The 12,865-nt window shown below is 39.5% G+C and overlaps 1 protein-coding gene across 3 annotated transcripts in view; it reads left to right on the forward strand.

Annotated features, from left to right (window-relative positions):
- Positions 1 to 12,865, forward strand: part of cttnbp2 (cortactin binding protein 2) — a 92,375-nt gene that overhangs the window by 1,030 nt on the left and 78,480 nt on the right. For all 3 annotated transcript variants that reach the window (XM_008410654.2, XM_017305253.1, XM_008410656.2), the window contains exon 2: positions 9,964 to 10,071. In XM_008410654.2, coding sequence (XP_008408876.1) covers positions 9,964 to 10,071 — 108 coding nt within the window. The remainder of the gene's footprint in view (positions 1 to 9,963; positions 10,072 to 12,865) is intronic.

The raw sequence follows: 12,865 nt of genomic DNA on the forward strand, positions 1-12,865 counted from the left end.
AACCTCCCCCAGAAGTCGGAATTCCGACTGGGAAACTCAGAGCGCACCTAGAGCCTCGGACGTCTGAGCTGGCAGTGACGTCACGCCCCAGTTGAGAGCGCTCTGGTTTTAAGTCACAAGAGGGTGGGATTTGCTACTTTGCTAATTGCTACTACCAATACMAGTTTTTGCGTATCCGTTCAGACAAAAAAGGAATATTTTTATACAAAAATGGGTATGTCACAGCGCTGCTTTAATGAACGATAAACCGTCAGAAATCCTTTGCCTATAGTTTATACAGCAGCTTTTACTTCTATGTGTGCAGTCATATTGGACACTGTTGATCTGTGAGCTCTGAGTGGCGTCCTTGCTGTTTGTCCCAGTTTTAGAAAGTACAGTTTCCAAGTGCAACCAGAACGCMTCACCATCATACATTTCTATGCATGTAGAACGTGGTACTAAATGATCTATTATCCCTTCTGGCGGCTTTACAGTAAACCAGAAGCTCTRTTWTTTACATTGTTTATTAAATGCATGAAATACATTAACAGCTTGTAATGCTGTTTGTAATCAGTATGTTAGCACCAAAACAATTAGCAGATTAAACATCAACTCTYATCTGACATCTCTCCCATATTTCACTTTTGAAACAAGATTTGCTATATGTTATATCTGCCATTTTTAATTTCCCAAGTGGAGTCTGGCTGCAGAATTGACAAWGGAGGGTGTGTGTTCTGTCATCTGCATTTTTCTGAATTTCAAGCAGCCAAACAGGAACAGCTCCTTGGTAGGGGAATCATTTTTACAAGCATATGCACCAATGAATATAACCAGCRAAGGAATATTTACTGCAAAACATTACACATACCTGTGAAAACGTCTAAAGTAACATTAATATGGGGTTAAATTTTGTAGTAAAAGCCTTGTGTAGACTGCTCTTGTGCTTCCACTTGTTGAAAACAGTCAGGCTTCCTCACTTCAGGAATGTCTACTGTTTAAAAAGAGCTTCAGGGAAAGTGGCTCTGTATAAAAACTAAAGTAATGGCAATGCCATGTCGGAATTTCAAATAGACCCAGGTAAAAAATAACCTGAAGACAACTGATTAAAGTCTTTTTAAAGTTAACGTCTAATTTGGATGTACATCGCTCAGTTTATTTGTATGATTTTTGTCATCCTGTTCTTTAAAGGTGTTAACTTGTGTTGTGCATGATTACCACAAAAAAGGGTGTTTATGTAACTTCTGAAAAATTTGACTTCTATTAAATGTAAGGCAGCAGTTTGTGGATAGGACTGGAATGTCTAGATTTTATCGTTAAAGGTCTTTTATGATAAGTGGAGAAATTACAGCTGATCAACATAAAAGAGACATTTGGTTGATTCATTTTTAAGATGAAGAAACAAGAAAAGAGTGAGGTCAGAGAGAAGTTATTTGGGAAACTGAAAGCTGTGTGAGTCCAGACTGGGGACAAACTTTAGCTTGAGCATGTAGGTTCAACCCCATCGCAGTCCATCCTGAAATCTGTCCAAAGTTGCTTGTTCGCCATCGTCTTTAGGAATTCCAGCTGATCAACATGATTCTCACGCTTCCCGTGAAACCATAGACAAAATACACACAAAGTGGAATGTGTTGCCTTTTAGTTCAGTTTTCAGAAACTTTACATTTTTAAGAAAACCTGGAGCTGTATTTTTGTAACTTTTTTTTTAATCACACTTGTCAATTAAAGAAAAATGTGTGCATAGCATTTGTAAGAAAAGCTTTGTTTTCTCTCTAAAGCAGTGGTCCCCAAACTTTTTTCTATGAGGGCCACATAACTTTTCCCTTCTCAGGTGGGGGGCCGGAGTCAGTTTGTAACAGAAAAAGTGTGACGATTGCAGGAGTGCCTAAATATAAAATATATATTGTTTTCCAGAAAGCAATTAAATAACCCTCCCTGGGTTCTTCACATAACAAAAGTCAGGAAATAAATAATAACCAAATAAYCCTCTCTGGGTTCTTCACAGAATAAATCCAGGAAGGATTATAGTCCGTATTTTACRAACTATGAGCCGCACTGGACTATAAGCCACAACCCCAAAGTTTTTTTTTGAACCAGTAAACATACATCTAAGCCGCAGATATCCCTGCCCTCCAGGTTTTTCACACCGATGCAACAGCAGCAGCGGAGGACGGACACCCAAAATTTGAGTCATAATAGGTCAATTGAAAATCACATTTATTAGGGTTGAAAAAGAAAAAATTGCCAAGATTAGATTTAACAACTGATTACGGTAGTTTCCGAACGGTAACTGTAACGGTAAAAGTGCTGATCCTTCGTGTTGCTACTAGCATGTGCTAAAGCGGTGGTCCCCAACTTTTTATTACCGCGGACTATTACGGTTAAGACTTGGAAATTTTGTTGCGGCCCGGGGGAGAGGAGGACGAGAATACCTGTTGAATGTGACAGGTAGCCAATCAGAAAGTGCGGTGACGTAAGAGCAGAGGGGAATCCCAAACAGCTGACATATCGCGCAACTGAGAGTCCGGTAGATATCGGAGATGATAWGTGGAAATGTTTATTATTAAATCTAAAGGTCATTATTATGTTTATTCAGTTAAAAATGTTAACTATGAAAAAACATATYCACCTCCAAATCATAGTGCAGCAAATAGAGCGGCTGCTACCGTCATCTTTTACCCACCGCCTTTTCTTTTTGTTACATCTTTTATCTCTTAAAATGACTCCACAAACTATCACTATTGCTTCTACAACGTCATCCGTGTTTGGTTATTCTAAATTCCCGCTATGTTGGGGGTTTTACTGGATTATCCTCTGGAATCGGGATGATCGTGACTGGAATCGGTTCGTGTTGCTCCTGCTGTGACACACGAACCGATCTAACCTATTGTTCTTTTATCAGCTCTGTGGTCACAGAGGTTTGGAGAATCGGCCGACAACTCTTAAATCTTGCCGTCTAAACCAGACTTAAGACTCACAATCTCTACTCATCTCTCGACCACTGCCCAGACGCTCTCTGACTTTGGTCGCTATGGCAACGTTTATATGTCCCTTCAAAATAAAAACAAAAACAAATATTTTACTTTCGTGAAAATTTTAACTCACGATAATGACTAACAGGAGCCCTAAGCTTGTTTCTCTGCAAGGAGACGGTCCCATCTGTGAGTGATGAGAGACAATGACACCCGAGGTGTGTTGCTTGAGCACAGCCTGCTTGGTCTCTATGTGGCAAAGCAGCATGAAGCTTCATTGCCTCATTAGCAGCCGGTCGCCACTTGTTACGCAGAGCGGGCTTGTAATGTGGGACTCACCTACTGGTCCGGGATAAATCCATTCTCCTGTCTCTTCTCTAGGCCTTTTCAACTTTGCAAAGAAACTTTCCAAAGACATCTGATCTGTTTCTTACTCATTTTGCTGCTTGTGGCCTCAGTGTTGGTGCGCAAGTAACCGAGACGTCCAATGATTCACTTCCTGCTAAAGAGCCCCCTGGTGGTTGAAGAAAAATTCACATATAAACGGCTTATAGTCCGGAAAATACCGTAAATGAAAAAAAAAAATCGGAATGCTCTCTGGTATTGTTCAGGGGGCCGGACCAAATGTGGAGGCGGGCCGGATCCGGCCCGCGGGCCGTAGTTTGGGGACCACTGCTCTAAAGGGTTCGGTTTCACATGTTTGCTATCACCTAGTTGTTATTTCTCACAGCAGGTTGCAGCTGTGCTCTGGCAGTGGCTCAGCTCCCACTCTTCAAAGTAATCACTGTCGCTCCAACCAGGAGCATCTTTGTTCAGGGCCGAAGAGTCTGTCGCTTCTTCAGCCATGAACGGCTAAATCAGGGCTGTCAGTGACTTTTTTGCCGCTTGCTTTCTTTTAACGCTGGTTGGACTTTAGTGACTCTGTGGAAGTTCCTCAGAGGAGCTCGGCAGGTGGAAATGGGCTCCAACAGAAGGGTTGTGGACCCTGAGGCCGGTTGGAGGGGCGAGAAGGGGGGTGGGGTTTATGTGGGTTAGACTGGTGAGCTGAGAAGAGCTGCGGGGGTCAGTGCAGGAGAAAGGGGTGGAGGAGGACATGTCCACCAGACACCTTTCTAAATTGGTATAATTTCAGTGACTCAGCGGACATAGTTAGGAGTTCCGTGTCACCCAGCCGTCCACCAAAGCTTCTCCTCTAACACCCACTGAGCACGCACACAAGAACCTGGAAGCCGCTGCATGGAGGCAAACAGGTGTTCAGAGTTAGGGAGAAGGGCCGTTTACCTCTGGGCCTTCTCCAGATTTCAGCCGACAAAAGGGGGGATTCGGCCTCAACGCTGTACACCTCCCACCTCCCCACCACTTCAGCAGACTACTCCACCCCCCGCCCCCCAACACCAACTCCACCTCCACCGATCACCATGCCTGCTGAAGTTAAATAAAGCTCTGTGCTCTTTGCTCACCCCTGTCAAACTGTCTCTTGTCAGCCTAAGGTGGGGGAAGTTTCCTGACTGTGGACTCTGAAGCACCCTTGCTGAAGGGTCAGAGGTTACCTCTATTCGTTTGCAAAAACTTTTTTTTTTTTTTTGCATGGTAGTGTGTATGTGTGTAGTCAATTGTTGAATTCCTTTTCTCTCCCTGAGAGGCTTGGATTTGGGTTTCTTTTAACCTTTTGCTGCAACCAACAAAATGTTAAAAATCTAAAGGTCTGATTTAGATTTTTGATCAGAGATGCACAGGTCGGAGTTTTGTTGCCAATTTTTGACCATCAATATTTAAGGTTTGACTTTCTGATACAATCTTTCTTTCTGAACTATACTATAGAAAAATATATAAACAGCGGTACCATTTTACAATAACGCTCCTCTTATAAATGTTTAATAAAGAGTTAATATATGGGTTATTCATTTGTAAACACTGATAATTATTAATGGGCTTATCATGCATTATTTAAGAGTGAGAACAGGACAAATCTGACTAGTTTCTTGCCATGTAGTGAGCCAAATCTCTTCTGTATAATTCAACCAAAGCTGCAAAATTAAACATTTCAGACTAAGTCACTGCCTTGTAGTAGGTAGCTTCACAACTTTACTTTAAAGCTCCTTTTAATTGTTGTGGATGTTTATATTGGAATGATAAAGTGAATGACTCACAATTTGATAAGAAACTGATCAGTTTGATCTCTCTTCTGTCCTTATTAATACTCGATAAACATTTCTTAATTATCTAGTTTATTATGATGTATGAAGCAGCTAAGCATTTTGTGCGTAGGAGAGCAGTTGCTGTAAAACAGACTTTTACTGTTATTTCAAAACAAAGACATTTCTGTGTACAGTTCAACAATAAGAAACCAGTCTGCAGAGATTCACATTATAACTTTGCGACTCCTTTAGGAGACATTGAAAATATTGGATTTTAAAAGTCTAACAAAATTGATCTTTTTTTCCTAGTAATTGTCGAAAGTGATGGGTTGAACAATTTTGCTGATCTAATTTTAATTCAACAATGAAATATAACAAGCTCACCATAGAAGAATAAAAATGTTCTGCCTTTTCTTTGACAGAGGGAGTAGCTGTTAATCCAACTGAAAATGAAGGCGTTGCACTGTCTAATTTTAAACTGTCTGATTAAACTGATTTTCACTAAACTCATAACCAAGTCCGTTTGCTGATGTCATAACAACAGTTTTAAATCTTTAATTTACCAAAAAAAAGGTGATCATGTTTAAAGTAAATTAAATTGGACTGTTTGTCTTGTCGATCACTGATTTCACCTTTTACCGGAAAAGTAGCTAATTGGTTCATTACTCACAATTGGGTATCATGATGGGATCAGTTTTAATTGGTCAGGCAAAACTTGGTTCAGAGATTTTTGTCCAGTATAACTATGAGCTGGAACAATACAACAGCTATGAAAATATTATGGCGAATATAAATGATAAATATTAATAGCTTACCAAGTAAAAACTGCCCTAGTTGGCATATTTATTCAGTAAATGAGTTATTTTCATGTTTCCTGGACAGTCTGTTATATTGTACATTGTTTTCCTTTTTCTGGACTGTACATTAGTTTGTGGAAAACTTGCATTTCCTTTGCCAGCAGAATATAAGAGGATTTTGCACACCATAAGAATGTTCTGTCCCTTGTGGTATGGATGGCTCAAGCCCACTAAAGAGGACCATGGCTAGCAGTCAACCTTTAAACATTGTCCCTGCTACCAGGGCCGTTGGTGCACGGTTCATGGAGCAAAGTGTAGTTTGCTCACCTGTCCATTGTGCAGGAATGTCAGAAAGAAGGAGCACTTTGCACTTTATCGCTTAGCTCAACCACCAACTGATGCTGCTGAGGGTTGATTATCAATGAAAACTCCAGGAAAATCCAGAGAGGTGAAAGCGCTACCTGGAAGATGCGGGGGTTAGAAATTGGATAATGATATCATTTTGGATAATTTAGTTATCTGGTGTCGCTCCTTACTTTCTTACATCTTTCAACAGTGTAAAGAACTGGTATTGTCTGAATAATAATGGATTACTAACTATGCTGACTGATAATACTTATTTACTACATTTATGCAAAAATAATGTTTAGAGTATCATTAGCTGATTAAAGATGTAAATTTATCATCTTTCTTCATCTCTCTAAAAGGCAAACTCAAAGTTTTTGGGGATAACTTTGATTCTTCTGACCTGTTATACCTGCAAAGAAACTTTTGAAAGAGAAAAATACAAACAGAGGAGGACATCTGAGGTCCAGCAGGTTCTGATCTCAGAGAACAGTCTTAGACGAACTAGTAAATGACAACTTACTCTTGGCCAAGGTCTTATTGTGACGCCTCAGTGATGGACTGGGTACCGCGGTTCTGAATGTCCTGTTTCTCAGCTCATTGCAGGGGAACTTTCAGCACAACATCTGCCCTGCCAGGCTTCAAGACTGCATCCCTAAAGTAATATTACTTGTGTGGTTAAATTGTCACCATGCACTACAATCCTTCACAATAAATCAGGGGGTGAATCAAACAATAAATTAATGAATTAGATGTTTGTAGCAACTTAATGACATGGCTCTTGGGTGCTTGTTAAGCAAACCAGTTCTATACAGAAACCATTACGAACTGAATCTAGCACCAGCTGTTTATCCACCAACCTCCTTGGTGGATAAACCCCATTTTGAGCTTACCTCGTGATGTCATGGGGTAGTCTACTGGAATGTGTCATAACCTGAGGAAGCAAAAAAATAATAATTCATTTTCAAAACCTAGTTTACTTGTCAGGTGCAGGTTAAATGTCATGAAGATTTTACTGAAGGTCTTCAGACATGCTCAGCAACATGCTCTGACGTGTTGCTGAGGTTTAAACAAGCTTAGCAGAGAAAGATTAGTACCGTAGTTCAAAGAGCATGATTTGACATGCATCTAAATAAGCAGTTCATAAGGATTGTGTCTTTGGTGCAATGGAAATAAGTTCAGCTCAATCTAATGTCAAGAAGAAGCCACTTTGCATCTAATGTGCATCTGATTAAGCAAATCTCTCTAGAAGTCAGCTCTGTGAGCATCTGTGAGGCTACATGAGGTAATGTTTAGGTAAGACACTGTCTGACATCTCCTGGCTTAAACATGGTAAAACATTTTTAGACCAGCATTCAAAGCTGTTGGTTAAAGGAGCGTTGGCCTGGGCTAATGCTGAGTGATGGACCTCTGTTGCACTCTGATGTAAGAGATGTTGTTGGCTCAAATCTTGATGGAAGATTGTAAATCTGGTTTCAGTGAGCAGCCTACCTTTAGAGTAAGCAGGTACCAATCCTGCCATTTGTGCAAGACTGTGGCGTTCCTCTGTGTGATTACATTTAGCTGATTTATTGAGGCTTTATTGGACAATTGACGTTATAAAAAAAGCTTCTAGAGATTAGGAATGCAGCTTGATGTGGCTTTCTCAGCTGTCTGCTCACACAGAAACTACAAATTCTGCTTTCATCAACCTTTAAATGGTAAATGGACTAAACTAATAGAGTGCCATTCTAGTCATACCAATCACTCTTTGAAACCAGAGCCTCATTCACCCAGACACACACAAATTCAAACACTTTCATACACCAATCCACAGATCTTTGGCCAATATGAGGGTGTCTTGCTCATGAACACATTTGACATGTGCGAAGTAAAGAAGCTAGAATCAAACTCACAGCATTCAGCATGCAGGACAGCAACTTTTCATGTTGACTGACCAGTCCTTATGCAGGACTAAGTGAGTTTCATCACCCATAGGTCTCTAGCCAAGTGTTTTTCCCATGTCCCTCCCTTGCTTAGCTTTTGGTCTCAGTGATTACAACACCTTTCAGGGTTTCTTCGAGAAACAATTTGACACTCTGCTCAGGAATGTCACCTGACTGGACCATGTGTGGTTCCAGGATGTAACCAGGCACTGTGGTATTTGGGAAAGAAAAAAAATAAACTTATGAATTTAACACCTTACCATAAAAATGGCCAAGTCTGTACTTACTAACTCGTCACATAAGTGCGTTTTGTCTGAGTATTGACCCAAATCTTCCTGTAAGGACATTACCAAAGTATTACTTTCATAATGCAAATATTCTCCTAAAATGACTCTGATTTGAAGGATTACAGTCTTTGACATTAAGGTTTTGGTCTACCATAGTTTATGTTATGTTATGTTAACCACAAATACAATGTTTATCTGTATTGAGACATAAACTTATAACAAATGTATTAGGTGGTTTAATTGCTTTCATTTAACACCAAAAACAATAACATCTCTGTACCTCTTTGTGAGGTCATGGTGTCTGTCCTGTGTGATGGATTGTCCACCTGTCCGGTGTACAGCACCTTTCGCCTGATGACCCCTGGAGATTGGTAAGGACAAACGGATAAGCATTGGATCAATTGATGCACTGGACACTGGACAATTTTCATTATACCAAAATTTCTAATTTAATGTTGATAGTGATGAAAATGCTCAGTACCAAATTTGATTCCAGGGATCTTTTCTTAAGGCCCAGGATTCACTCTTAAGAAATATATAGGTAATTACAAGGTAACATTTTCTTTGCCTTATTTAGAGCAACACCAATAAATACTAGGCAATTCAGCAGCCATTTAGAAAAGACAGTAACAGTGTTGTTATACTGTATAGCAAACCAGCAGACTGGACAACACCTAGAAGTGTTATTATCCTTTGAGAAAGAATGAACCCTGGATCCATTGTGCTGTTCATTGGTAGTCAGACTCTTTTTTTGCAGCATTAATTTATAATTTGTAGTTCTTCAACAGTGTGATGGGAAACAAATCTGGTCAAGGTGACTTACATTTAAACCACCAATGTTAGCATATGTCATCTGGCATAATCCCTCGATATCAGAGCTTCAGGCTTTAAGAGCCTTTGTCATAGAACAATGTGAAATCTTTATCAGTTACCACCAAATACCTCTAACCCACACTTTTACTTTTGCCTTTCGACTAAAGCATTGCAAAGAATGACTTACTGTGGGTTAGAGCTTGGCAGCATTTTTAAAGCATTTTCTTAATTCTCAGACATGATTGATCTGATGCGCCTCTGCAAAGGAGGATAAGGACTAAGTGTGTGTCTGTGTACATCGGTAGCTCTGCTGTGCAATCTTGTGTTCCATCTTGGGAAAATAATCTCAAAACATGGATTATTTTGACAAACCTAGTATTGGTGTTACTGAAAAGGTTTTATACAGAGCAGATTGTGGTTTACTATCTGTTTGGTTATGACTTTTTTAATAATTTGAGTCTTAACATATTTCAATGTGTTTCAAGATGATGTTCCACTGAAAGCAATAGTTTTCCAATAGCTGTTTTATGTGAATTACCATTGTAACCAGCTACTCTACCCCACTTTAACAGCTTGGCCTTTATTTTTTACAATTTTATGCATCATGTGTGTTTTTTTAACTTTTTGCCTGATACTCTTCTTTTGCTCGGCTGTATTAACTATAATAATCTCTTTTACTAAAGGTGTGTTTTCTCTGACTCGTCTTGCAGAAATGTGAGTTCAATATGGATAACTTGAGCAAGCCAGAGCTTCTCACACTCCTCAGTATCATGGAAGGGGAGCTGGAAGCCAGAGACCTGGTCATCGAAGCACTGAGGGTGAGTCCCTATGATAGAAACTGCAGCAGATCAAAAGTTGAAAGTATTATATCTGTGAAGATTGATTAAACAACACATTTCTATGACCCTAGAATCAATCAATCAATCAATCAATCAATCAATCAATCAATCAATCAATCAATCAATCAATCAATCAATCAATCAATCAATCAATCAATCAATCAATCAATCAATCAATCAATCAATCAATCAATCAATCAAATTTTATTTGTATAGCACATTTCAGAAGCAAGGCATTTCAAAGTGCTTTACATAATTGAAATAAAAACAACATGCGACAGTGAATAAACAGTTAGAAAGACAAAGAATAAAAAAAAGAAAAATAAAAGGTTAAAGATAAAAACATTAAAACCCGCACCCCTTGTAGGACTTCAGTTAAACGTCTCACACCTCAGAGTTTTAGTTAAGATGTCATTTAACAAGGATTCTCACACCTCAGAGTTTTAGTTAAGATGTCGTTTAACAAGGATTCTCACACCTCAGAGTTTTAGTTAAGATGTCGTTTAACAAGGATTCTCACACCTCAGAGTTTTAGTTAAGATGTCATTTAACAAGGATTCTCACACCCCTAGATATAGATTCGTTTAACTGGGACGTTTTCCCAGTTAAACGGGAAAACGTGGGGGCTTTACATAGACAGTGTGAAAGAGCAATAAAAAGAAGTTAATTACTAGATGAAAAGTAAAGATAAAAACATTAAAAGCATCAAAGACATCAAAAGCCGCACTCTAAACCTAATTTAGTCATAAGCAAATCTAAACAGGTGGGTTTTAAGTTGAGATTTAAAGGCACCCAGTGTTTCAGCTGTTTTACAGTTTTCTGGAAGTTTGTACCGTTCCAAATTTGTAGTGTGTAGAAGCTGAATGCTGCTTCTCCTCGTTTGGTTCTGGTTCTGGGGATGCAGAGCAGACCAGAACCAGAAGATCTGAGGGCTCTAGACGGTTGGTATAGCAATAGCAGATCTTTAATGTATTGTGGTGCTAAACTGTTCAGTGATTTATAAACTAACAACATTTAAAGTCTATTCTCTGAGCTACAGGGAGCCAGTGTAGGGACTTTAAAACTGGTGTTATGTGCTCTATCTTCCTGGTTTTAGTGAGAACAGCAGCAGCAGCTTCTGGATCAGCTGCAGCTGTTTGATTGATTTGTTAGTCAGACCTGTGAAGACGCTGTTGCAGTAATCAATGCGGCTAAAGATAAACGCATGATGAGTTTCTCTAGATCTCGCTTAGACATCAGTCCTCTAATCCTGGAGATGTTCTTCAGGTGATAGAAGGCCGACTTTGTGACTGWCTTAATGTGGCTCTGAAGGTTCAGGTCAGAGTCCATCACTACTCCCAGGTTTCGGGCTGATCGCTGGTTTTTAGTTGTAATAACTGAAGCTGTGCATTGATTCTGGTCCTCTTTTGGTCCAAAGATAATTTCAGTTTTGTTTCGGTTCAGCTGGAGAAAGTTTTGGCACATCCACACATTTATCTGTTCTAAGCATCTATTCAGTGATTGGATGGGTTCAGAGTCACATATAAATATTAAAAAGAAGGAGTCCTAGGATTGAACCTTGGGGTACCCCACATGTGACCTTTGACCTCTCTGATGAGAAGTTTCCGCTTGAAACAAAGAAATCCCTGTTCTTTATGTAAGATTCAAACCAGTGGAGCACTGGACCGGAGAGTCCAACCCGACTCTCCAGTCGATTCAATAAAATGTCTTGGTCAACAGTGCGAAAGCTGCACTGAGGTCCAACAGAACCAGCACTGTGGTTCTCCCATATTTATATGGATATCATTGAACATTTTTACAAGGGCCGTCTCCGTGCTGTGGTGAGCACCAAAACCAGACTGGAAGGAGTCAAAATGATTCATTACTCTTAGGAAGTTATTTAATTGTTTAAAAACTGCTTTTTCAATAATTTTGCTGATGAATGGGAGGTTGGAGATCGGCCTGTAATTCTGCAGTAGTGATTTGTCTAGATTGTTCTWTTTTATCAGTGGTTTGATAACTGCTGTTTTCAAAGCCTGGGGGAAAACACCTGAAGAGAGCGATGAGTTTACTATTTGGATCAGATCATTAGCAACGACAGGCAGGACTTTCTTAAAGAAATGTGTGTCTTCTAGGGTTTTATAATTTAGTAGTTGAAATTGGGTAATTTTTCCTGCATTTGTTTTGTTTGGGCACAGCATTGGTACTGGCTTTGGAGTGGATGTGCAGATTAGTCCTCTGATCTTTTGAATTTTCTCTGAAAAGAAACTGGAGAACTTGTTGCAGGCGGCATTAGATTGAAGTTCAGGTGGCAACGTCATTGGAGGGTTTGTGGGCCTGTCAACAGTAGCAAATAAAGCTCGAGCATTGTCAATGTTTTTGTTTATGACACCTGCAAAGAAAGCCTCTCTTGCATGTTTTAGCGTTGTGTGATAGTTGCGTAGTCTTTCCTTGTAGATGTCATAATAAACGTGAAGTTGAGTTTTACGCCATCTCCGTTCAGCTCTACGGCAGAGTTGTTTTGCAGATTGAACTGTTTGTGCATTTCTCCATGGAGATTTCTTCCTACCTGTCACAACCTTCACTTTAATGGGGGCAATGTAATCAATGATATCTGAAAGTTTGCACTGAAAATCATCTACCAACTTATCTACGTCATTATAGCTTAAGGACGAGGAAGAAGAGTAGATTTGATTAAATGTTTCTGCTGTGTTTTCTGTGAAAGTACATTTTGTGAAAGTAGCTTTTTGTACAAGTGGGTTAACGGATAAAGAACTGTCAAAGATAACAGCAA

This window comes from Poecilia reticulata, linkage group LG6 (assembly GCF_000633615.1).
Source record: "Poecilia reticulata strain Guanapo linkage group LG6, Guppy_female_1.0+MT, whole genome shotgun sequence".
NCBI classification, from domain to species: domain Eukaryota; kingdom Metazoa; phylum Chordata; class Actinopteri; order Cyprinodontiformes; family Poeciliidae; genus Poecilia; species Poecilia reticulata.